The following is a 25,103-nucleotide window of genomic DNA, read 5'->3' on the forward strand; positions in this document are numbered from 1 at the left end:
GGAGCTGGAGCTGGAGCTGGTGCTGGTGCTGGTCTGGTGCTGGTCTGGTGCTGGTGCTGGTGCTGGTGCTGGTTGAATAGTAGATGTTAACTAATGCTGATGCTGATGCTGATGCTGATGCTGGATACTGAGCTTGAATGCTATATTGTAGACTAATGATAAAACTGAAGCTGAGGCTATGTGATGCTATGCTGATACTATGCTGATGCTGATGCTGAATCCTGAACCCGAATGCTATATTTTAGACTAATTATGAAACTGAAGGTGATGCTACGCTGATGCCGATGCTGAATCAAACCCCAGATACTATCTGTCAAGGCTAACGCTATTGCTAAATCAATCCCAAACGCGCTGCCAATCGCTCGCAAAACCGCCAGTCAGCATGACTCCCTCTCGCTGCATCTGCTGTGCGCAAACATTACGCTTTCGCGCCTTTGCAGTGACAATGACATTGGGGCAGCCCATCACATGCCCCCTTTCCGAATGGCTTCTTGCGCCAATCGCAAGTCATTGATGCTGAGACGGGCCGTCCACGCTACCTGTCGTACAAATCATCCTCACTCTCGATTTCATTCCCATTCCCATTCTCGTCCTCGTCCTCAACTTCATCCCCATCCCCGTCCTCATCCTCAACTTCATCCCCATCCCCGTCCTCGTCCTCAACTTCATCCCCATCCTCGTCCTCGTCCTCGTCCTCATCCTCATCATCCTCGCTCTCCGCATCCCGGCCGCGCTGAATTCCGCCCCCCGCCCGTCTCGCCGCGGATGCGTCGTGCTCGTGCCGCTCGGCAGACGTGAAGAAAAAGTGGTCCGCGTGCAGCTCCTTGCGCTGGCAGAGGAAGCCGACAGGCGTGTAGGATATATCCTGCGTCTGGCGCTTCAGAGAAACCCACTCTTGCAGAAACTTGAGAGGCTTCTTGATTGGCAATCCGGCGGATGGCCTAGACCACGGCCCCGGTCCCGCTTCCGATCCTGCTTCCGCTTCCACTTCCGCTTCCGCTTCCGCTTCGTCCGAGAGTCCCAACCAGGCGAGAATGTTCTTGTACTCGGCGTACTCAAAGTACAGCCGTCCGCTCAGCACGCCCAGCTCGATGGCCAGCCAGCCGGGCAGTTTGCCGTCTCGGGGCCAGCCCGGCACCGTCAGGTACGTGAGCTTGTTGAGGGCCAGCATCGCCTTTGTCACGGGCGCCGCATAGCTGAGGAGCCACGTCTTGGGCCGTTCAACTTCCCGCAGCAGGGGTATCAGGAGGTCGGCCTCTTCCGGGATGATGACCAGAGCGGCCCCCGCAGACGGGCTCCATAGCACCCACTCGACCGGCCGCTGGGCTTGGCATCAGCACCGCTTCGAGTTGGGGTCGGAAAACAAAACAAGAGGGCAAAGGCTCGACTTACCAAAATGTCTCGCTCGACTCGCGACCGATCCGGCACTACTGTCCTGGAAAACTCCTCAGACACAAAGAGGCTCGAGGCTGTCGCACGCACCCGGTACTTGCGCCCCAGCTTCGTCTTGCCCACGTAGTCGAACGCTTGTATCAGGGGCCCAATCGTGCTCACCTTTGCAGCGTCTAGACTTCCCGACTTGGCAAACTCCGAGATTGCTGGGTGAAGCCGGGGGAACAAGAGGGGCTCGTACTGTTGGCGCGGCTGCTGCTCTCGAACCTGCTCCACCTCAAAGACCACCTCTCTTTCCTGCTCGACCTCCATCAGCGCAGATGCCGAGAACGTCTTGGCACGTGTGACCTCGGGCAAGTCGGAAACGTAGGCTTGGAGCTGGGGATAATCCAGCTGCGCTGCGGAAAGCTGCGAGTCCGTTCCCCTTGGCCCGTAAAGCTGCTCCAGGGTCTGGCTTTCTTTCTGCATTATCACCTGGAGCACGTTTTTCAAATCACGTCTGTCAACGTGGTATTTCGGGTGTTTCCACCAACTGTTGGTGCGACGGCAAAAGTCTTGACATTGTGATCGGTATAGGGACATCATTTGCTCATTGGCTTTGCAGCTTTGGTCCAGCAGCCAACGGACAACGTCGATGGATGTCACTGTCGGGGGCTTTCCGGCCGTCGCGGACTCCGGCAAAGTCCCCGTCTGGGATTTCCGCACGTCCAGGATGCTCTGGTGAACTTCTGGTGTCGCTATGAACGCCACCGATTGGGTCGATCCTAGTTTTCGCAGTCTCATGGCCGCTGCCCACGCCTCAGCTAAAGAAACATGTTTCTCGGCCTGATTTTGGATTGACTTACCTTGAACTGTATGATCTTTGGTTTGGCCCAGCCCCAGAGTGACAGCGCCTCTCGCGTTGGTCGGAAGTTGTAGATCTGTGCCCCGAGTGTGACCTTCGTCAAAGTACACGACACACTTTTCGAGATTACCTACAAAGGAGCTCGCAACCAGTGGTATGGCCCCTTTTTTAAACCGAGAACGGACCATAACCTGGTTGTCAGAACCAAAATACACCGCGCCTTCAGCGGCATGCTCAATCTTCAGCCAAGCCTCCGCAACGTCCGAGTTCTCCATTTCCAGGATATGAGCACCAGCATCGATGAGAATACGGATTTCTTTTTTTTGAAGTAGTTCCAGAGTTTCAATTTCCGTTAACCGTGAGGATTTCTCATTCACAGCATGGTGGCAGTTTCGGTTGCGCGCTTCCAGCAGATGGCAGAGCACCTCGGCATTGGTGCCAATCAGCTCAGGGAGATCATCCTGCTCGATCGTCTTGGGAAGCATTCTTTTGTTGTCATTGGTGCCACTGAACCCTGTTGTTAAGCTTCCATCGCTAATTGAGCCGTCAACGGCGACCAACGGAATGTCCCAGCCCGAGGCCTGCAGCTTGACGCTGAATTGCTTCGCATGCACAGGAAAAACAAATGTGTTCATATAGTGGTTTACAGCAGTCCTGTCATATCTGAGAAGTCCCCACAGCTCTTTGACTTGCGTCTCATTGTCCGGATCGATCAGATTCCAGTACTGAAGCGACGGCGGCAGCTGGTCACATCCACAGACCCACCGGTCGTACTGGGCGGCTGGGTCATCAGATTGAATAACAGATTCCAGGCTCTGCTTGATTTGCGTCCTTGATAACCCAGTTTGGTAGAAAGCCAGGCAGGTGAGAAGCAGAGCCGTTTCTGGGTGGCCGTATTCAGCTGTCTCTGAAGGGACGCCTTTTGCCTCGTACGGCACGGCAATTGGTGGTCGCTCTGGATGAAGGCCGTATTGAACATTCCATCGCTTCTTCAAGCAGAGAAGTACGATTCGTTCCGATATCAGACCACGAAGGAGATATAGAATCCCCGGCCCTAAGTTATCATCTACAAGAGACTTGGTGGCCCTCTCCCAAACGTCCACCGACACCTGACAGCCGGCGATGATGTCTCTGACGTCTTCGCGAGCGGCCGAAGAGCTCGGCTCTGTAAACTGTAACTGTGGGAGAGCACCACGACAGATCTCGGAGAGCAGCAGGTCGTTAAGTGCATTTTCAGACTCGGCATCTAAGAAATAAATCGTGGGAAATCCTTCATGCCTGCGATCTACTTCCACCTTGCCCTGGAAGGAATCTTGCAAACCCGCGATGTGTTTCTCGACCAATGACAAAACCTCTTCCACTACGTACCATCGATATGGATGGCCGTCCACCAGGTTCATAGGTCCACTGGGATAGATGAGCTGTGTCTGGACCGAGAGGGTCAGGTCAGACTCGTCCAATATGTCGCGGCACGAGCGATCCAGCCATTTCTGAATTTCCACCATAAGCTTGCCTGTTGGCATTTTCTCATCTGCCAGCCGCTGCAGCCCGCTTAGTTTGAACGAGAGGATATGGGTCGGCACACAAAGCATGATGTCACCATTGCCTTGGGCGGTTTTGTGCAGACTCCAAAACTGGTCCAGCACCTCGGCAGAGCAAGGTGATCGCCTGGCGAAGGGAATATGGCAAACCTTGCGCCCGACAAGTCCACCAATGCGAGCCTGCATGACCTGAGCCGTCTGAAGTAGTAGCGGCTTAGGCACCATAAGCCTGCAGAGCTTGTTCTTATCGGCAAGAAGGATCGCTGCCATAGGCGTGACGCAGGATGTTTTGCCTGCAGAGTCGCGGAAGAGAGAAAAAGAAATTAGTCGGTGCGAATGCGAATGAATAGAGAGAAATCACTGGAGATGCTGCTCACCTTGCCCCATGTTCATTTGCAGGACACTGTTTTTCTTCGATGTCGGTGCGATGATGGCCTTTGCTACATCTACTTGAACCGGACGAATGAGGATACCGCTATCGATTTCGAAAAGAAGCCATTCTGGATACTGCAGAGGACTCCAATTCGTGTGTCCCTCATTGCTCTTCTCCTCCGCTATCCGGTTTCCATCACGGCGCAACGTCGCATCTTCGAGGCGAATGAGGCGCTGTAATCTTGTAACAAGAACACCGCATTGGACAAGGGCTTCTTTCATTCCACTGCCGAGATGCGTTTCTTGGTCTTTTCGGAGTTGCTCCAGCATATCGACAAGTCCAACACATGGCCACATTCCCGCTAGGCTGAGCCATCTGTAGGTGATGTCCCTCGAATGACAGGAGGTACGGATAAGATCCAAGCACTCGTCCAAAGCTTGCTTAGCTGCAGCTATTTCATGCCCACCATCTCCAGTAACTGAAGGTGCCACATTCAACTCCGGGCTTGTGCGGCATCCAATCAGTGCTTTGAGAGAACTTTCGAGATCTTCGCCGTACTGTCGCCGAGATATGTCTTCGTGAGATAGGAGTGGCTTGATGATTGAATAAAGGATTGAAAACTGTTCTGGGAGTCTTGAAAGTGCATCAGACTTTTCCAAACATTCCAAACTGTCACGTCGTGCAACCCTTGCTGGCTTCGTCAGCCGAGCTGTCCCTGTCTCTTGACCTGGTGTCATGTATTTACCCATGTCAAGATTAGTCGAGATCAGGTCTCCTGAAAGACTTTTGGCTTGATACGAGCTCCGGGTGGTGCTAAAAGTTTCAGGAGCCAAGCATGGCATTGGGTTATCAGAATTTGTATGACATTTTGGTTCGCGAAGTGAAGCTTGTTCTTTACCAAACCCTTTCTGCAAACAGTCCACTGCTTGTTCGAGGCTGGAAAGGTAATTGGAGAGACTGAGATTGCATGCCAATCTTTCCAACTCTGGGCCGAGACGGGTCCAGGAAGTATCGGCATCAATGTACACGAGAACCAAGTCCTTACATAACTCTTCGAGGTCGCTGCTTGATTCCAGCAGGTTCGGCCATTGGGCTATGAGCGCATCCGCAAGGCAATCAGCATCCCTCGAAAGCAGAGTTTCGTAGCGATCTCGATCCAATGAGCGAGTGCTACCAGATTTCTTATTATTTCGAGTACCAGCTAGAAGGGAAATGTCGCGCTTCTGATTCTCCTTGATCATTTCTCTCAGCCGTAATTTTTCGGGCTTTTGGAAATGTCGAAAGCCGGTGAATGTGTCGTGTTGTGGAGGCTCAACATCTCGAACCGCTTTGTATTGAGCCATAGCAACAAGCCAATCAATAATGTCCGCCTTGCAATTCTTACCAAAAGCGAGCAGCGCAAGCCTGAACCGTATATTGTAATCGTCATTGGGAGCATCAGACAATCTAAGTAACCCAACGAAAGGCCCCCAAATGGTTGGTAACTCGGCCGTCAACAGCTTATGGATATCTAGCGCCATCGACAAGTTGTCAAACCCTGCAATGTTCTGCCAGGCTTCCATAATAGGGCCCAAATCAGCAAGTTTGGGCGGTTTATCGACCTTTTTGAGTAGGTTCCGCACTACTTTATACACTCGACAACTGCCTTCAGATTCCGATCCGCGATCTCTAGATGGGTAAATTGTGTCATTTAATGGGTCGCGAACAAGTGCAACATCGGATGGGCATTTGGCACGTTCATATATTTGCCGGCGGATGGTTCCGGGAACAGTGAGACTTTCCGCGGCCATGTTGCCACTGAATGCGGATGTCTTTGCATCGCCAGCCGTGTCAAAGCTCTCTAGCAGATGCGATTGTTGTAGGATGCTATTGGCGAGATTGGCCAGCTGTTCGTGCTGAATGGTGGCTGTTAGATTGTCGTCCCATATCACTTTCTGGCAAACCCTCTTATCGGAAGGATAAAAGCTTCGTTCTGGGCTGAGACTAGCTATGCGAGACAATAATCCTTTTGCAGCGTCATTCAACACGGTCCATGGTTGACAATTCGCCGACACCAGGCAGTGATGGGCTTCTTCAGTCCCATTACGACCAGTGAGACGATCGGGAAGGGGAAATGACGTCGATGCGTGAATCAGGGCTTTTAAGTAAAGGAGCCACGGCTCTGGTGCGCAAACAAGCCTGCCAAGGACATCGTCAACAAAGAAACGGACATACGCTCCCTCGTTCTTAATCCTCACAGAGACATGCATTCCTTTCTTCATCCAAGAAAAGGCTCCGGTAGGAATGATAATGCTTCTGCTTCTGCGGTTTGAGGTTTTTCGAAGCACAAGCATGCTTTCCAGACCATAAAGCGCACCAACGTCCTGCACAGGATCAATTTCTGATAGCAACTGGCGAGAATGAAGTCTTCCGTTATTGTTGACCTCAAATCTCAGTTCCAGTCGCTTTATTTCCACATAAAGTACGCCATTAGGAGCCAGCGACTGATAAATTGTCAAGTTACCCGGAGTTTCGAAGTTCCGGAAAATTTCGATGATATTCTTTGCAGCGGACGAGTTGGGATCAACTAAGCAGGTTCCATGTTTGACCCTCCCATTTGCGCCGTTCTTGTTACCTTTACCTTGATTACGAGTGGCCCTTCGAGTTTGAATATCAAGGATCCAATTTCCCCTCTTACTTTTCCAGATATCCGGCTTTCGACATATTTCGACAGTACCGGTATTCAGGTTCAGCCAATGCACACAGTCGTCAATCAATCCAGACGGCAAATCCAAACTCGAGCCCTGGCCAAAGATCGTGCGAGGCACATGCTCAAAGAGGCAACCACCAGACTCAGCTCGAATAATAACCTTTCCTTCTCGATGTCCAAAATGTATGTCATGATGCTCGAATTGTGTAGCAAGTTGATATTCCATGCCGCGGAGACTCGACGACCGCGTGAACAGGTATTGTCCTGGGAAAAGCTCGCGAATACTTGCATCTTCTCTCATTTGCAAAGGCAACCTTCCGAGAGGTTTTCCTTCGATCAACAAATGTCCTTGTATGGCGTGGTAATGGACTGTCTGAGACGCCGCTAGCTTTGTCGCGGTTGTTCTTGCCATGAACCAGAAAGTATCTGGGAGTAGCTGCCATTCTGAGAAACACCGGGAACCCAGAGGTCCTCCTGTATTATTCCATGCTTCGTTAATGACGCCTTCAAAGGCAGAACAATGTTCTCTGGTCCAATTCTTGATAGTTTCACGCATCGAGCCTACTGTGGACAGGTCTCGGACCATAAGACGCTGGAGTCCGGGACTCAGCTTATCTAGGTCATCGACTAAATTTTCAGAGAGCGCAATAGAAGCACGAAAGAAAATGGAAGCCTCTTCGTCTCCGAAAACAACGTCGACTTCCTCCGAGTAGATCTCGAATGTCTGACGGCATAACAGCGAAGCTTGAAGGCCAAGGCTTGTCAATCTGCCTACTAGATTGCTGTCGTCAGTAGACATTCTCTCATCGCGAAGCTGAATGATCCAATCCGAAATCATTCGTCTTGATTTGCGAAGCAGCGCTACTGCGCGTTCCCGGAATTCTCCTGGACAGAGGTAGAATAGACGCAAACAAAGGGTCACGAGAATGCTCATGCAATTTATCTCGCGACAGCCTGAGGCCAAAGCGCTCTGTCGTAGATGTAATTGCTCGTGCAACTTTTCGCAAAAGTCAACGTCTTGGAACACTAGATGAACCTCGCGTAGGATGTTTCCAGTTCTATTCCGGCAAGGCGGTCCAGCCTGCAGGGCCAAGCGGTCAAAAAGGCTGACAGTGTCCTGACTACTAAAGTTCAGATTTGTAGATGCCAATTCCGTCACAAGAACCAGCCAACGCCTACTGATACCGCTGATGGCGCGCTGATGAGCCGTAAATTCATGAACAGACATAGTCGCAGGGTAATTTGTCTGGTTTGCTGCAATCTGATACGAGCTCGGGTTTTCCCTCGCCTTCATGTACGAGGAATAATGGCAAAATGGATCTGATATCTTTTCAGGCAGCCAAGTCCCTAGCAAACGATGGTACCATGGGGGGCTGCTAGGATCCTCAACCCAGGCAGCAGCTTTTGCATCGTAGAGGCGGAATTGAGGCCCAAATGATACAATGACTTCATTGAGGTCTTTGGGAAGGCGCACTGATTTGTAATGCGTTCGGCAAAATGACTTTATTTTCGATGCCAAAGTCAACGAGCTGTCTGTTGTACTTCTTTTCCAAAACCTTCTTAGAGGAGGATATTCCGAGAGTAGAAGCTCAGGCTTGCTGCCTTCTAAATCCTTTCTGCCCATCATGATAAGGCTCCAAGTCGCTTCTCGATAATTCATCAGATACTCCGGGCCTCCTAGCTCAAAGATGATAGCAGCCCGATGTGAGTTGTGCTTAATATCTGGAAGGAAGTCCTCGTGAAGTCCGATCGTGAGATTTTTTCTACTACGCCATTTCCAGCACCTGGTGCAACCGCGAACGTTGCGGCTTCCATCTTTGTTGAAACTGCAAAGACAAGTCATATGATCAATCTCTCTGGTCAAATTCTCGTACTGATTCATAAGACTTTCCAGTTCAGATTTTTTTTCAGCCCGACTCTTTTCGGAAGCAATATCAATTTTCGAGCAAAGAGCAGTCAAATCAGGATCTTGCTGAACATATAATGTGGCAAAAGACGTAGATTCATGGGGATCGCTAAAAATAGACCCTCGATTTGGCTTACAAGCCTTGATTCGGTTGACCAAGTACTGCTGAACGGTGGTGAGGCGCTCCATCTGGCTTTTGGTAGGCAGGCAAAGCATATCCAATGCCTCCGGAACAAACACTGGATGGTATGTGCGCAGAAGAGGACAACTTTTCGTGGCTGCAACGTCCAACGCAACCCAGAGCTCGAACAAGTTAAGTAGGAACTGACTCATGAGTTGTGGTTCATGATGGTACGTGTTCCCCACAGCTGCAATATAGTTTGCAATAGCTTCTGAGATTTTCTGACCCTTGTTGGAGGGTGAGGAAGGCTTGATGGTCGACATAGCGAGAGCAGCATTATCTAGCAGAGTTAAGCAGTGGCTTGCGAGGCTATCAATTTTGGAGACCGCTCCCTCTTTCGAGATCTGTGTACCAGGTGAAAAACTATCAGACACGTCTATTTTTGTGTGCAGAAGCTTCTGAAGTTCTTCTAGACTGTTCGGCAAGGTCAAGACTAAGTCTCGGACTGGTACACGCTTCGCCAGTCGTGGTATGAATCGCTTGGTCTTCCTTCTGTGATCCTCCCATTTGACTTCAATATTCTTACTCACTATTTCGACAGTTGATTCGAAATAATCGCCAAGTTTGGTTATGTATCTATCATAGATGGGACGAAGACCTGCTGATGCGATGGATCGTTCGGTCTCAAGTTTTGCAAGCCGGCGGCAAAGTTTGGATCGCACCATTAAGACTTTTTCAGGATGCAACACGTCACTTGACTCCTTAAGAAACTGTGCAAAAACCACGCACATAATAACTTTGAAGTGGATTCGTGCAGAATCGTTGCCATCTTCGCATATGTTTGAAAGCATGCGTTGCACGGCTACTCGGAGAATGAGCCAGAAAGGAGATCGTCTCCAAGGATGCAAGGCCGAGAGAACGACATCATCCCTGATACGTTTCTGAACGCTGGGGACTTGGACTGGTCTCCCAACCGCCTCAAGCAAAGACATTAGCATTTCGCTGATCAGGGCGGGATTAGGAGTGTCGCGAGTCTCCACCACCCTTTTGCCTTTCTTTAATGCGCGAGCTGCAAATTGATCAAAACTGAATTCATTGGCTTGTTCCAGAAAACTGGCAAGGGTGTCATTAAAAGATTCAGCTTTAAGCTCGTTGAGAGGAACAGCAACAGTTCGCCCAGGAAAGTTCCAGCACAGAGCCTGCTTCGTCCCGAGTACAGAACCAGCCGATGCTGAAGCTTCAAATGATTCAAAAATGACTTCATCCATACTAACGTTTATCAGCACAAGAACTGTGTTTCTTATCGTGTCATTTAACTAACATTTGATTCCGGTGTATAAGAAGGCCGCAATTTTGTTCGCTGATGTGAAAAATGAGCCATTCAGCAGCACTCTCTGAACCCAGCAGACGGAGCCCCTCAAGTAAGTGCTCTTTCTTGAGAAGACTCCCGTTCATCTTGTTAGCAAGGTCTAAAGATTTGCTAATCGCATCAAAGGTAGTGCCAACTTCAGCATCAAAGACAGTTTTGCAAGCACCCTGCAAGCGCGTTGTCAGCTGCTTGTTAAGGTCGGCGACATCAGATAGTTCTCCTGGTAACTTGGGTGGGAGTACAAGATGCTCAAACAACATATTAAAGATTTCTTCTTTAGAATTTTCCATTTTTGCAATTTTTTTTCCCGCAACACTGATTAACGACGGAGATTTGTCTATGATCTTGGGATGTTTTGGGCGGCAGTCTGTTTTAAATCTGAGACTTCCTCAACCTCTGAAAAGGCTATAGGCCTGGGAAAAGCCTTGACCAGCGTAAGCTGTGATTCAAACGCAGAATTTCGCGTTTGCAAGACACAGTCCTGGAGCCTGGGCAGCTGTTTGAGCCCGTCAATGAATGTAAACATGACGGCGACGTGCCTCAGGAGCAAAAAGAACCTTTTGAGAACAGACTGCATGGCATTCTTGGCTCATCCAATATAGCCTTGGATCCTTGCCCGTTCGAGATACCTGCCACAGTTTCTGGCCCAACATGCTTTGTAAGTTGCTCACAGGAGATAGTGACATAGCAGTAGGATTTGCCAATTGATCGATTAACGTTAGATGTCGTTTCGACGATACTGTATGTTTTGCCTCCAAGTTCACAAAAAAGGGTTGCGTTTTATAGAACCTCGAATTCGTTGCAATTTGGTCCAGTTTGATCTTACAAGGCAGGCGAGGATGGCCGACATCGTTGGTTCAGCTCGCTTAGTGATCGATGGTGAGTTGTCATTTGCCGTAGTAGATACTTGGCCCTTAGATTCATCAAGAAGCTGTGCGTTCTAATTCTTGCCCTATTCGGCATCTGGAGGTGAATCTCTCCAGATGCAAACGCATTGCTATTGTGAGCGCCATCACGCGAGCCAACTCTATTGGACATTAACCTGTGTGGTCATTGCTCCGAAGGTCAACGGTGAAAATCACCCACGCAAGCAGGTCTCCCGCGTCGACGCGTACAATGACGGCGTTTGTTGTGTGAGTCGGCGGTAATTCATTGCAATCTGTCTCTGCGAATGTGAATGTCCTCTCACTTGACCCGAAAACAATAATCTTAGAGGTCAGAGCTTTGTGGCCTCACAAGTGATTTGTGGCCTCAGGCGAAGAAACGTCTTGTCGTCAGGCAACATTTCTTCGCCACTTTTCAACACTGGGAAAGATCCTACTGTGAACAACCTCAGGAATATTTGATTGCCAAATTTTGAGGCTTTAATCCTTCTAACTTGGACTTGTGATGTTGAAGGATTCTAAGGTGTTTTAGTTCAACAGCTTGGCTATATCAGGAGAAAGCTTGGATGAAGGTACTCAGACAGATGGCATTGAGGCCTGCCATTGTAGCTGTGTCGAAACTTGCGCTAAAGATTATCCGTAGCCGGGCTATTTTTATGTTTTTATGTTTTATTTAATTCGACGGATAACTTGGCTGAACGCTACGAATTACGGGGTACAGAGCGGGCAATCCCCGCCCAAGAGTAATTTGCCAAGCGACAAGGTAATTTTAACTCATCTTTCCGACTTTTATCACCAAAAGTCCAAAGAAATCAATGGGCGATTCCAAGCAGTAGCTGAATTATGCATATCTCGGACACGGTGGCAGGAGCTTGCTCCCAATATAGACCAGTACACTTCACGTCCTTGATGCAAGGCCTAATGCCACCCCCATCATCGTGCCTGCCCAGATGACTTGCCATCCGCAGATTAAGCCGCCTTGCCTTTTACTCCACCCCAGACCCTGGGAAGAGGTGACCCCCCCGCCCCCCCCCCCCCCCCCGCATTTCGGTGGGTGTGACGACAGGATGCAGGCGCCTGACAAATGGAATTTCGCTGATAAGCAGAATTGTTGTCAAAAACGTTGTTTGGGCTGGTCCAATGGCCGTGATTCCAATCAATCATCCCGAATTAACGAAAAAGGGGAATTGAAGCCGGCATCTTTACTCAATAATCAAGAGGCTGGTTTTGCGACGTGTGTTGGCTGTATTGGATAAAGTGTTGGTGGGAACGAACTTTGCGATACACTGATACAGTGATGCCACCATGATCGAGCACAGAGGGACGGAAGTAGGGGCGAGTTGTGCGCAGATCGATCGAGTTTCCGTGACTTTGTACTCCGTATTCTGGATCGGGATAGGGGAGGACGGCTCTGCATGTTCTCGCCAAGGATTGATTGTCGTCACGATTTCATCTAGATAGCCATCGTCTGGGATGCCAAGCCGTCGTTCATGCAACGGACAGCACCAAGTTGATAAGATCAACAGTTGAGGGAATCAGAAATGCAATGCGGTTACAATACGGAGTACCGTGACGGTGACTTTTATGCTGCGTCATTCGATCCCTAATCGTTATCGCAGTGCATCCGTTGAGCAAAGCTGTCGATGCCGAAGGTGCAGCATGCGCGAAAACCAAAGGTCAACAGGAGGAGCGCAAGAGCTGTGCCTAGAGGTACATAGGTAAGTGACATGGCGATCCGACTGCCCGACGCTCGCAAGGTCGGTGCGAGAGAACGACGACTTAGTACCTAAATAAAGCCGTCGCGGTTGATAACATGGCATTCAGTTTTTTGCTGGTCGAGGGAACGAATACTTGGTGTCGGCACTACTGACTCATCAATGTTTCTTTTTCCCGGTGCCGACGACCCGCCAAGGACACAAACCAAGCATTGAATGCCATGGACGGACGCGTTCGTCCTGGATTGTGACGCCGAAAGAATTATCCTAAGCTGTTGCGCGACTCTTCGACAATAATACCTCACAGGGCTTTTTAAATGAGCCTTTTTACATCTAGTATGGACATGTCGCGGATGTGAAATGGGTGGATGTAACGTTTTGGTGGCCGCACGGTCTATTGGCTGCTGGGTCATCACAGGACACAATCATGAGTGGGCAGCCATTTATGCCACGGGCTTATTAGCGTCACATCCCATTCCTCCGCTTGGCTAGTGCCCAAACGCGCGTCGAGGTTGATAAGCTGGTGGTGGCCACAAGGCCACAAGGCCACAAGTCTAGACGGGATTACAAATCTTGTGCCTGATAGGCCATGACTTGTTGATGATGGGTCGACAAGGGGGCCACCCAGACGACGCAGAGGCCATTCTGATGTAACGACCACCAGACTTCTTGTGTTGCCAACGAAGCCTACCTGCTCTCTGGTTCCTAGGTTGGCAGTTACACCGCGGTTGCTTCCGAAAGCCTTTGATCAATGCGTTCCTGCCCTACGTGGTGGGCTTAAGCGGTTATACAATCTCAGAGTACGGAGTAAGGGGGTTTGTTGGTACATGACTCCATGGTGCCTTCCTTGTCGGGCTGTCGCCAGCACCTGGAAAGGGCCCCGGCGCACCTGATTGGATCAACAGATGGATTTGAAGAAGCTCAATTTGCATGCCCTTATCGATGCGTCATATAATATTATTGCCTGACCTCTCCTCGCCACATGCCCTTACTGACGGGTCCCCCGTCGCACCATCCATCCAATCCCTCATGGTGTGTCGGGTGAGGGTCTTTGCTAGTCTCGTGGCAGCTTCCTCGGAGCGACTCAGCAATTGCTTCCTCACGGCCTCTGCACGGTAGGGACGGGACCCCGGACTACGGAGACAGGCGTTTTGCCGCTTTGCCTTAATCAGCTACCACGGCGCTAGGCCTGGACACCTGGCACCCAACCTTAGGCAAGTCAAAGTGCTTGACTCGCTGATAGCGGGTCCAACGGTATCAGCTACCGGTCGACGCCCCCAACACGAAGAATTGTTAGTAATTAGAACCAACCAGACCCTGCGGACATCTTTGACTAGGCTCTGCCACTGGGCTCTGCCACTGGGCCTGGCCTGCTCTGCCACCGGGCCATTCCTTATCGGTGCAATTACAGACGGGCAAACACGTCACCTTGTTCTTGTCGGCCGCTCTTTCCGTCTCTGGCTCATCTCCATCGCCTAGAGCCGTTCTTATCTTGAAACCCCCGTCTCCTTCATCCCTACCAACTTTCCTCACCCTCGTCGTCGCCCAACGCACAGGCCGGAACCCTGCTTCCGCTGCAAGCCAACCTACTCAGTCACCTTATTTCATCTTCCAGAACTGCTCCCAGCCCTGCTTCTACTCTGCCAGGCGATCACACAGTCCGAGGCTCCGTCCGAGTGATATACCTGCAGTAAACCGCGGCGACCTGCCGCTCTTGGGTTTCAATTTGGTGGATCCAGTGCACGACGTTTATTCTTGCTTACCCACTAGATGCCTCGCCGGCACGCGACCCTCGTCTTCACAAGGACAGGGAATCATTTCCCCCGCAGTCTCTGCCAGACGACGGGACGTCGGACGTCGTGCCACTAGTACTACTACGACAGACAGGGTTTGACGATTGACGCACATCCCGTTCCAGGACCAGGACCGTGGTCCCCTGAAGCATATCCACCCACTGTAACCTCTTGGTGACGCGCACCCGACTTCCCTTCTCGACGAGGCACTTTTTGCATTTGCAGTGGCCCATCCCGACCAGGTTGGGATGCAAGTATGCCCCAGTCGCCAGTTATGTCGACTCCCTTTCTCGCAAGATGAGATCTACCATTTTCCTGAGTTATCCGAGACAGCCCACCTCGACTAGTCCTTCTCTTTCGCTTTCACCTTCATCATGCCCTCTTCGTAGGCGGCCTACGACATTGACAAGACCCGTACTTTGCTGCGATACATTTGGAGTGACTGATCCTCCTCATCATTGCTGCAGCCTTGCATCAAAGTATGCACTTGGTGCATCCGACGACGAAGACGCCCAAGACGACGCCCACGACGACATCGCAGTCACAGTCAGAGTCACACCGGTGGAATCGCCCTCTTCCAGTTGCTCCTCTGTCAGCTCAACGTCTTCCGCATTTCATGCAGCAATGTCAATACGTAACAAAACAAAACGGCACACAAGCGAGAGTCCGGCTACGTCGAGTCCCTCCAGTACCACCACCGGACATTCCAGGCCAACAACTCCAACGAGCCCAGTCCAAATACCCAGGCGAAGTCTTGGCGACGAGAAGTACCATTTGAAGAAGGATTTCTCGCATCACCGCCGGCAGCGGAAACAAATTCACTCTACGGATTCGATCTCGCCTTCTGTTGCCGCACTCCTAGCCCTCACTGACATTCCTAGGCCCCAGCGGCGACGTCGTCGGGTTGACAGGTCCTTCACCCTCGAGGAAATCGTCAGTGACCAGCATGTGTCGGAGAAGGCATTCAGCTTATCCCTCGGGCGCGGGCCCTTGGATTTGCTCTTGTCGCCACCGGAGGATTTGCCAGATGATGATTTCAGCGCTCTAGAAGGCAATATTGGTTCAGTGTTGGCAAGGACGACATCTGCGGATTCTGTCCCGTCGTTGGGCGGGGAATCCCTCTCTACAGACATGGCTTCTTCCCTCGAGACACCGAGAAGTATTAGTTCTTCTGCGAAGCGGCGACATAGTTTGATGCGCAAGTCCTTGGAGCCTGTTCGCTCACCACCTGACGCCACCAAGGAGCACCCTCTTGCCGCCATGGAGAGCCTCGAGATTGAGGAGCTTGTGCTTCCTCCGGCTGAGCGGTCGGACGAGGACAACTCGTCGTATCCGCTTCTCCAGCCCTTCAAGCCACTTCGATCTGCATTCAAGTCCAACTTGACCGCTTCTTTACGAGCCTTGCGGCTAGCAGCTAAATCCTTCTCAAACCTGAATTTTCCATCCATTGCAGCAGACGACTTCTTGACGCGCTCCATCTTGACCATTGATCCGAACGTCCCATACATGGATGAGCGGCGACCACCGGTTACTGGAGAGATGCCCTCGGCTGAGTTGCGTCGCTATCTCAACCCTACCACGAGCAGTCACCTGGATTCTCGGCCGAAGCCAAGAGCTCCCGGCACTTTCTCCGCCTCCATCCAGATGCAGACCTACAAGGTTCATCGCTCCCGATCTGCTCCCCCGTCGCCACGCACGCCGTCAGGTGTTGGCAATGCCTCGCGGCCTCCCTCCCCTGTCAACGGTCACCACGCCATCAAGACAAGCCAGCACACTGAATCTGTCCCTGGCATGCGGCAACGAGAGATGCGAGAGAACCCGGATTTCATTCGCATCGCTGTGATGGAAATGGCGATGCGACGACGCGGCAAACTTGACAATCAAAAACCAGGTCGCGCTCGTTGGGTGCTACCGCCTCGCCGAGCATCCGTCAAACCCTACGAGGTCGGCTCCAACGGTGTCCCAATCAGGTGGATCCCTGTGACGTACTAAATTTGGTTTGCTGCGATGTCGGCGACATGTCATTACGGGCTGGGCAGTGAGCACTGGCTCAAATCCGCAAGGTTCTAGAAATGCAAGGCCTTCGGTCGGATGGAGAGGGCAAAACTACTTTGTTCCTTTGCGGCAAGTGACAGCGGACGCCGACAAGGTTCTACAACAGCGACTGCACGGAGCCGGACCAATGGGCCCATTGAACACGAGTCTATAAAATGAATCCGTACAAATGAGGAAGGAGCCTGATGCCAGTCGTATTTGAGACACGTGAAACAACTCGGCTGACAGAACTGCTATCGAAGCTTGAAGAAGCTCTGCCGCGCCGAACCGGGCGCGGCAAACGAACCACGAGACGGAGGCATCATCAATCCTCGGTCCGAGGTCTTTTTTTTTAGGGGCCCAAATTTCATTTTCAGAACGGGGTCTTGCTACACACAGCATTGCGTCCGATGTCATAGTCCCCCCCCCCCCCCACCTCGTCATAGTTTTCGGGCTTTCTTCATCCTGCAAGGCACCTGTGTCAAAAGAACCATGAGCGGACCCACACCAGCAACAGGTGAATTGCCATAGCCAGCCCGATCTGGAAGGCGGACAGCGTCCTGTGTCGCTGTTTCGGCAGGCTTTTGCCGCAAGTTTGTCGGATATGATATCTTGCGCTTGCACGCTTGGAATTAGGGATTGTTGAGTTGACATTGGCAACAAGTCAATACTCCAACTTGGGAAACAACATCACGATGGATACCGTGGCACGGCAACCTCTTCGAAGTCACAATACAAGTAAAATACGCTCAGCGGCAACATTTTCCGCATGTCTGTCTCTTTTTTTCTTTCTCTGGTACAAGTGCGAGACGGCATTCTGGACAGCATGCAGCAGTCAGGCGATACGCAGAACACCGTCTCGCTCATCACCTGGCCGCTGGTCGGTGCCATGTCACGTTGACTAACGATCTTTGTTTCCTCTACCGGGGTTGTCTCATTACTGATGTTTTGTATGTAATTGTTAACCCGGGGCTTCTTTTCTTCTTTTCCGTCCACTGGGAAGGACGCTTGTAGCTTCTTTGCTCAGCAATATATATCCATGTTTACTTGTTTTTTCAGACATGGCAGGGCGTGGGCGTTGTTGGTGGGCTTTGGAATAAGCGGTCTAGCATTTAGTTAGCCTTTAGGACGTTTCAGGATACCTATACCTCTTTTCAATTAGAACCAGTTTTGCTTGCAGTCTTGTTTCCCCCGATATGAGAGCTTGCCTCACTCATCGAATTGTGAGGGTATCCGGGGGATGACGACGGAGACCAGACTAGGCACCAAAGGGTTTTGTTTAGTGATGCAAGGCTACCCGATAGTTGTGCTGGTGAGCGAATCGTCGCAAGACAAGTATCACGCACAGTGATCATTGATAGGGACGCACATCATGCACATCGCAGCCAATGGCTCAAATCGTTTGTACCCGATGAATATATGCGTTGCCAAGGGAGCGCTGTAAACGCAAGTCCCTCACGTGTTGAACATGGCGTGGAGCCAGCACTATAGAGATTCCTACTGAGAGGTATAGTATAGCAGCTTGTCAGTAAAAAAAATATTACAACCCGGGTCAACTGCCGACGATATCTCGATAAATTTGGTGTTTTGCCTGTATGCCAGCAAAAGCGAGAACTGATGCAGTTGGGCGCGCGGCTGAGGAAAGCCCACCTTTGCATTTTGGCTGCATCACTCTGCTGCTGACTTGCGGGCAAACCACCCAAAAAGTAGATGTGTATCGTGTTGTCGTGCAGTTGCCCGCGCTCAATTGCTTCTTTTGTGGCACTACGATGTGACCGCCGCATAAAGAGCGGGCGGGCTCTGTTGAGCCTTGGCTTTACATGACGCGCGGTAGGAAAACACCCTTTGAGTGTCCGGGGGCTCTGGCTGCCCATTTTGTCTTTAAGAAACGGATATCTGTTAAGCGGATAACAATGAATTAATGTGACAGTTACTAGGAGAAAAGTCCTGATTCTGCGGTCTTTGGATCTTTTTGTTTTCCTTTTTTTTTTTTTTTTTTTTTGCCGTCGATTTTTCTTCCCTTGGGGGGTATCAACAACACCACGAGACACTGCAGTAGATCGCGGTGTTATGCTCTACGAGCCAAAGACGCCGAGATGGGCAAATACGACGCAGCTCGTCATGCAGCAATTTGCCGCTCATGTCTTCTGCCGCAAGCTACGCGCAGCTAAGATTGTCATGATGGGATTGAATTCCCCCCCATGGACCAACCGCCTTGTCCTGCCCCCGGTCGTTGGAGTTCGTCGAGCATTTGCCATGACAGGCAGGCGATAACGAGGCAGAAAGGCATTCGCGGACAAGAAACCCCACAGGGAGAAGATCTGCGCAATGACTCATGGAAGCATCGATATTGCGACGGACCTGTACGGTTGGGCGGCAGACAGTTCAGGTACCGAACTGGGTAGCCAAGGTACATGTACCAATGGAACTAGCTTACCAGGTAGGTATCGAGTAGGTATGGACCAAGAAGGACACCAACTTCCATCCTGCCATGGCGGTGCGTGGGCGCGGCAAGTCCATCGAGAGCGCCCGACCTTTGGCCAGCATTACCGCCTGGCACGTTTGCGGGAATCGGGCCAGGGACAGGCGCCAGGGCAGCGTTGGGAAAACTTGATTTGGGCTGATGTGTACTTGGGCCTTGATGTAGCCGTCGTCTCTACATAAACAACCGCTGGTAAAGCTCCTGGTAGTCTTCGGCCTCAAGAATAGGTTTGCGGCGAGATACCCTACCACCCTGGACCACTTCTGCTCTTGTTGCTTGCGTCGGGGGCGGCACCGGCAAGTCGCTACGAGAATTCGCTTCACATGAGGAACAGTCGATTCTTGAACAGCCAGGGTCGACATGAGCCCGAGTCGCCATGATGCGGTTCTGACACGGGACTGGACAAGGTGAAGGTGGTGTAGGTGCTCGATAGCGATTCTACCACTCTACCGACTGACTGCACGGCATTTCGGTGTCCCGCGGCCATAGACTGTATTGTATGTATGTTAGCCCACCGAGACGCATCCGATGACTGCAGCCATCGTACTCCGTGCAACCGATGGTTACTGCCCGTCTACGCAGCGCGGCGAATCACAGACGGCTTGGCTGCACCGTTATCTGATGGGCTGTTCCGGAACAAAGACCCCTATCTGCTCGCGGGAGGTTGGGCTCGGCTTGGTCGCTGGCCGAGTTTGGCGTGGGCTAGGGGGCTTGGGGACGGACGTGTAGCTGCTGGCATGTCGAACCAACATGGACGGGCAGCGGGCTGGTGTGGTTATCGGACAAGCGCCGCCGCAGGTGGGATACATGGCAGCCATGGAGAGCCGGCATATTGCAGAGGCGTCGGTCCGTGTCAGGGCAGAGGCGATGGGGCCGTCGCGCATCGACGCCGCCGAAACCTAGAGACGCCCGTGTCAGTCAGTGCGCCCATTGTCGGCAACCGAGCCGGGATCGAGTTGACTGCAGCAGCAACCTGCTAACCGAGAAGCTGTCTCTCTTGGGGCAAGACGCTAGAGAGTCACATTTCGTGTCGGTCGTCAGGTCCTTCGGAGTCGCACACGGTCAAGTATCGGCGTCGTTCAGAATACCGAGTACACCTGCACATTGTCGCATTGTCGCATTGTCGCTTCGTCGCACAGATGCCAAATGGAGGAGGCTGGAGGCAATGTGCGCGCAAGACTGGTGCGCCGTTGATGGGTCATGTCTTGTGCAGTGCAGTGCAGTGCAGTTTCTCTGTTTCTCTGTTTCCCGGTTTCTCGGGTTTTCCCAGGTTTTACTTATTTAGCAAGACGGGCGCTGGGGGCTTCCAGCTGGCAACGGGGCAATCGCCGGAGCGTCGGCCAAGGCGACACCTGGCGGCCATTGATAAGATAAGCGCTGATAAAAAGCACGCTCGAGTCCCTGAGCAGTCAGTCGGTCGGTCGGTCGGTCGGTCGGTCGGTCGGTGATTGTTCTCCCTTTCTCCATATGCCTAGAATGAAATCTCGATATTTCCAAGCCAGAGCATCTGCAACTCACTCTGCGCAGTACACCATCGCCGCCCTCTCACGGCAACAGTCGGATCCAGGTGAGGGACGGCCAGCCGAGTCGATTCATGTATCTCATGCACAGAGCACGCCACCCGTGACGGAGAAGACGCCTTACCCGCAGCCGATCACGTCACCAGGACCGTCGCTAACGTAACGTCAAGTCATACAGGTAGCAAATCTAAATGGAAGCCCGGCTCCTCGGCGGCTTCCCATATAGCTGCTGGTCGGGAAGTTGCTCTGGCCTGCTCTCCGCTCGGGGAGCGCAAGACATTCCTAATTCCGTGTGGCCGCTTGGGCCTGTGTTTCTTTTCCGTGTTTACTGAGTGAGTTTTTTTCCGATCCTGCGTTCGCGGTACCGTTTCCGGGTTTTGCAATCGTGGGTTGCAAGCTGCAATTCTGGGAGCTTTCCAGCCATGGGTTGTCGAGTGTGTCGCGCTCGCAAGGTACGCAGGGGAGAGCTGGCTGGGCCTTGCAAGAAGAGAAACCCATCAACCCCGAGTTTCATCCAAAAAAACCCCAGGTGCACATCTCTCGCGTGTGCTGCCGAGTTACTGATTCCCGGCGCAACCACAAAAACAGGTCAAATGCGACGACCGACCCGACGGCTGCCGCAACTGCGAGCGCCTGCAGCTGGAATGCGTTGCCGACGACGGCTCGACGCTAGGCGGGAACCGTTCTTCCTCGTCGCCAATGTACCTGAGGAAGATTCGCACGTATCGATCTTGCCAGAGCTGCCGCTTGTCGAAGACAAAGTGTAATGGCGACCGCCCGAGATGCGCCAGATGCGCCGCCAAGCTGATCCAGTGCGTTTACGACGGGGGTGCCGCACCGAGATGGACGCGCAATTTAAGCAGGTTGCAAACGGCCTCTGTCGACGAGGATGCAAGCAGCAGCAGCCCGGTCGAGCAGGACGGAGCTGAAAGTGTGTCGGTAGCCGTTGCGCCGAGTGAGGTTGACGATGCTGGCTCTGTCCGAGCGGCGTCTCTCCGGCGTGCCGATGAGTCGAACGACAAGTCTTTTGTCTTGTCCGCAGCCACTGCTGATGCCCCGGTGACTTGCGCAGCTTCTCAAACCAGCTCGACGGATCAGCTGGCTTCGCATCCGTTATCGTGGTAAGTGTGTGCCATCCCGAAACGCCTCTTGCTGATGTGTAAATGGGTAAATTTTTGACGTGTATATGTTTTTTTTTTTAAAAAGGTTGCTGTCACCTGCTTTACCCGCGCCGAGAAACCTGCGCCGGGTGGTAGAACAGTACTTTTCAAACGTCCACCCCCTGCGTTGCTTTGCCTTTGTGCATAAGCCGTCCTTTATGAGACAGTTGGACAAAGGCTTCACGTCCGACGACGAGTCTGCGCTACTGCACATAATCTGTGCACATGGTGCCAAGTAGGTCACGCTCCTGCAGCACTCACTTTCCATGGGTTATCAAACAGCGAGCGTGGCTACTAATCGACCGTTTCAGATTCCTCGCACTCGCCTCGGTCGATGTCACAGCTCCTCCATCGTTGCTTAAACAAGCAGGCAATCAGTGGGCAAAACGGGCCGAGCACCTCATGCTGGCAAATTTCGGAAAGATTTCAATACAAAGACTCATGGTATAGTTCCAAAGAAGAAGAAGAAAGAAGAAGAAGAAAAAAAAGTGATGGTAGGAAATCTTTGCAATTGTGTCATGTGCTGATTGTGCAAGTAGACCGCTATCCTCCTCCACGACTTTCGTTTTCGCCTGGGCGAGTACGGTCAGGCGCTCATGCTTAGCGGCCTGGCTGTGCGCATGGCCCACGCCTTGAAAATCAACACCGAGTACAACTCGGATATCCTTTGCACAGAAGAAGGCGGCGACGCTCCATCTGTCGCGTCGAGGGAAAGCCGGCGACGCCTAATGTGGGCCTGCTACGTCCTCGATGCTTGGGCTGGAAACGGGGTTGATCATTTGACGCTGCTCCGAGAGAACGACATCAAGATTCAGCTTCCGTCCAACGAGCGCAACTTTGGCTTACGGATCCCATCCGTCACCGAGACCCTTGGTGTTGGTCACGTCCTGCAGTTCCTCCCCCCGGCCATTGTGCCTCGACGACCCGCCGCCAACATGGGCATCATGGCGTACTACATCCGGGTCGTCACACTCTGGAAGAGGATCGTCCGGTACGTCAATCATTTGCACGCGGGCCCGCCTCCCTGGCAGCCAGATTCTCTCTTTGCAGCCCTAGACGCGGACCTGCACCTGTGGCGCCGCGAACTGCCCGACTTTGTCGAATACTCGACCGAGACAATCTACGCCCGCCTGGACTCGAACCAGTTCGGGGCGCTGGTCCTGATCCACTGCACATACCATCACAACTACCTGGAGCTGTACAAGCTCACTATGCCTAATCTCTTCAAACCCCCCAAGCCCTTCACCTTTTCTCCCGAGCACCAAGAGTTTCTTCAGTCCGCGCACGCAAACTGCTACTATCACGCCCAGCAAATCGCGGATATCCTGGCCGAAGCCGCGGAGCACGGCTCTCGTCTGCTGTCCGACAGCTTGCTCCCCTTGTTTGTCTACGACAGCAGCCGAGTCATGCTGTACTACGTGGCTCGGTTGCTCGACCCGACCCGACCCGACGCAGAGGCCAAAATGAGAGATGCAGTCAAAGCAGTGGAGAGCAACAGCAAGATCCTTTGCATGATGTCTGCACTATTTCCCATTGCTCAGCCATTGGTAAGCCTCGACCCAACTATCCGTTGCAAGCGCGCACGCGAGAGAGAGAGAGAGATGCTGAGAATCGGGCTCCGCGTTAAGTCTGCCACGATTGAGAGATGGTTGTCCAAGGTACAACAAACAAGAGGCCGTGACGAGTTGTTGAAAAGTCTGGAATCTGACGAACAGGCCCAGCCTCATCGGCCAGCAATGTGAGTTATTATTGTCTTCATTTTCTTCCCCTCTCGTTTCTTGATGCAGTCAGCCACAAACAGCTGAGGGGGGACGCGCTGGGCCAACTTGGAAGTAAGCAGGTCCAACGAAACCAACCAAAGGCATGGCCCGAGATGTCCAGAGAATGTCCTTTCTCCGCTGTCGCTTAATTCCCTGGCCTGTTCCGGAGCCGGGGAGCCGGCCGGCGCAGAAGGGGATGCAGCCTCCCGAACCGAGAGCTTCAGCACCCAAAACCCTCATGCCGGAGGGGCCGCATCCCGGGACGGGACAAGCGCCGCGGCTCATCAGCTTGTCGGGCTCAGCCAAGAGGCATCCGTCAGATCCAGCCTGCAGCACGAGCGGCCCGTATCCCAGCATCCGCTTGGCAAAGCGCCATCGTCGCAGCCAATGTGCGACGCGCTGGACCTGGATGACTTGCAAAACTTTCTCTCCTGGGACATGTATGGAATCATGGAAATGGGCGGATCCGTTTCCATCGAAGACATGGACGACTCTGTGTCTCAATCATGGACTGGGGCTATATGAGGGACTGCATAGGGGACCTGTCGCCATATGAGCGCTTGCCGCGCAGCTATCTGTCCGAGGCGACTTTAGTTCTTGGATCGAGCAACAAGGCCAGATGAACCAAGTATCTGAAAGCCTCGCCTGGTCGGACCCTTGTCAACAACCCATGGCCAACATGGCACGACTCGGAAGCACGCAGAAGACAACGCCACGGCCCCAGCTCGCTTGGACGTATGTCGAGACAGGGAGTCTCCCGCAGCTCGTTCCGTGTGCGGGCAAGTATCCAATGGCCGTCGTAGAGAGAAGCCGCGTCTCCCGCAGCCGGGAGACTACCGAGCAATTCTTGCTCGCCGCGGTGAAAGCAAGATGGCTCGGTCCGCGGATGGGCCGCCGCTCGCTTTGCGCGTCCGGGCCATCGCGGCTTTGGCTCATAAGGCACCTGTGGCTGACTGCCCGGTCTTGCCAGCCGAACCTTGAGTCCGTAAAGAGTAGCCTGCAAGAGTGTGCAGATTGCCGATCCGCCGGTCCCCGTCTACCATGCGCATGTCGAGCGGAAGAACGACCGTTTCGACTAGAATTAGGCTTGCCCGTGCATTCATTTTTTTTTTTTGACTTTCTTCTACTGAAAACGCTGGCAAGCACGGCATTTCCGCAGGCGGCCGCCGTAGTGGTAAGATTGCAAGAGCAGCCAGCATCTGTACTCACCCATCTCGATCCTATGGACCGTGGAATGGACGCGCAGCCGCCGGTACAGCCCCCCCGCCGCGATTCACAAGCGCCTCTCTACCAATGCATGTACGGATACATACCACCTAAAGAGCGGCAGCAAAGCTACACGGGCCGGGATGCGGTGCAACGACCATTCCTACAGGCAGCAGCAACTCGTCGACGGAGCTGTGGGCCACTTTGGCATACGGGGTGGGCTCGGGATGGATGGCCAGGCCACAGTGGGATTGCAAATTGCAAATCGCAATTTGACCATCTTACTCGTGTCGGCCAAGGCGTAGTTCACGGAT

At 52.5% G+C, this 25,103-nt stretch overlaps 4 protein-coding genes across 4 annotated transcripts; 2 read left to right on the forward strand and 2 right to left on the reverse strand.

The window, feature by feature from the left end:
- Window positions 1-535: 535 nt before the first annotated feature.
- Window positions 536-10,525, reverse strand: UV8b_06258 (uncharacterized protein; the record flags this gene model as incomplete). Its single annotated transcript, XM_043143755.1, has 5 exons — window positions 536-1,321; window positions 1,393-2,180; window positions 2,238-4,070; window positions 4,155-10,135; window positions 10,188-10,525. The coding sequence occupies 5 exons, from the start codon at window positions 10,523-10,525 to the stop codon at window positions 536-538; spliced, it is 9,726 nt and encodes a 3,241-aa protein (XP_042999690.1).
- Window positions 10,526-15,251: 4,726 nt separating this feature from the next.
- On the forward strand, window positions 15,252-16,836 carry UV8b_06259 (uncharacterized protein; the record flags this gene model as incomplete). Its single annotated transcript, XM_043143756.1, has 2 exons — window positions 15,252-16,597; window positions 16,698-16,836. The coding sequence occupies 2 exons, from the start codon at window positions 15,252-15,254 to the stop codon at window positions 16,834-16,836; spliced, it is 1,485 nt and encodes a 494-aa protein (XP_042999691.1).
- Window positions 16,837-17,351: 515 nt separating this feature from the next.
- UV8b_06260 (uncharacterized protein) lies at window positions 17,352-18,041 on the reverse strand (the record flags this gene model as incomplete). The annotated part of the gene is made up of 3 exons (XM_043143757.1): window positions 17,352-17,656; window positions 17,875-17,919; window positions 18,008-18,041. 3 exons carry the CDS (start codon window positions 18,039-18,041, stop codon window positions 17,352-17,354), a joined length of 384 nt encoding a protein of 127 aa, XP_042999692.1.
- Window positions 18,042-21,085: 3,044 nt separating this feature from the next.
- UV8b_06261 (uncharacterized protein) lies at window positions 21,086-24,108 on the forward strand (the record flags this gene model as incomplete). Its single annotated transcript, XM_043143758.1, has 7 exons — window positions 21,086-21,115; window positions 21,252-21,784; window positions 21,870-22,058; window positions 22,135-22,267; window positions 22,363-23,370; window positions 23,452-23,561; window positions 23,664-24,108. 7 exons carry the CDS (start codon window positions 21,086-21,088, stop codon window positions 24,106-24,108), a joined length of 2,448 nt encoding a protein of 815 aa, XP_042999693.1.
- Between the last annotated feature and the right edge of the window lie 995 nt (window positions 24,109-25,103).

Source organism: Ustilaginoidea virens, chromosome 5, assembly GCF_000687475.1.
Source record: "Ustilaginoidea virens chromosome 5, complete sequence".
Classification (NCBI taxonomy): domain Eukaryota; kingdom Fungi; phylum Ascomycota; class Sordariomycetes; order Hypocreales; family Clavicipitaceae; genus Ustilaginoidea; species Ustilaginoidea virens.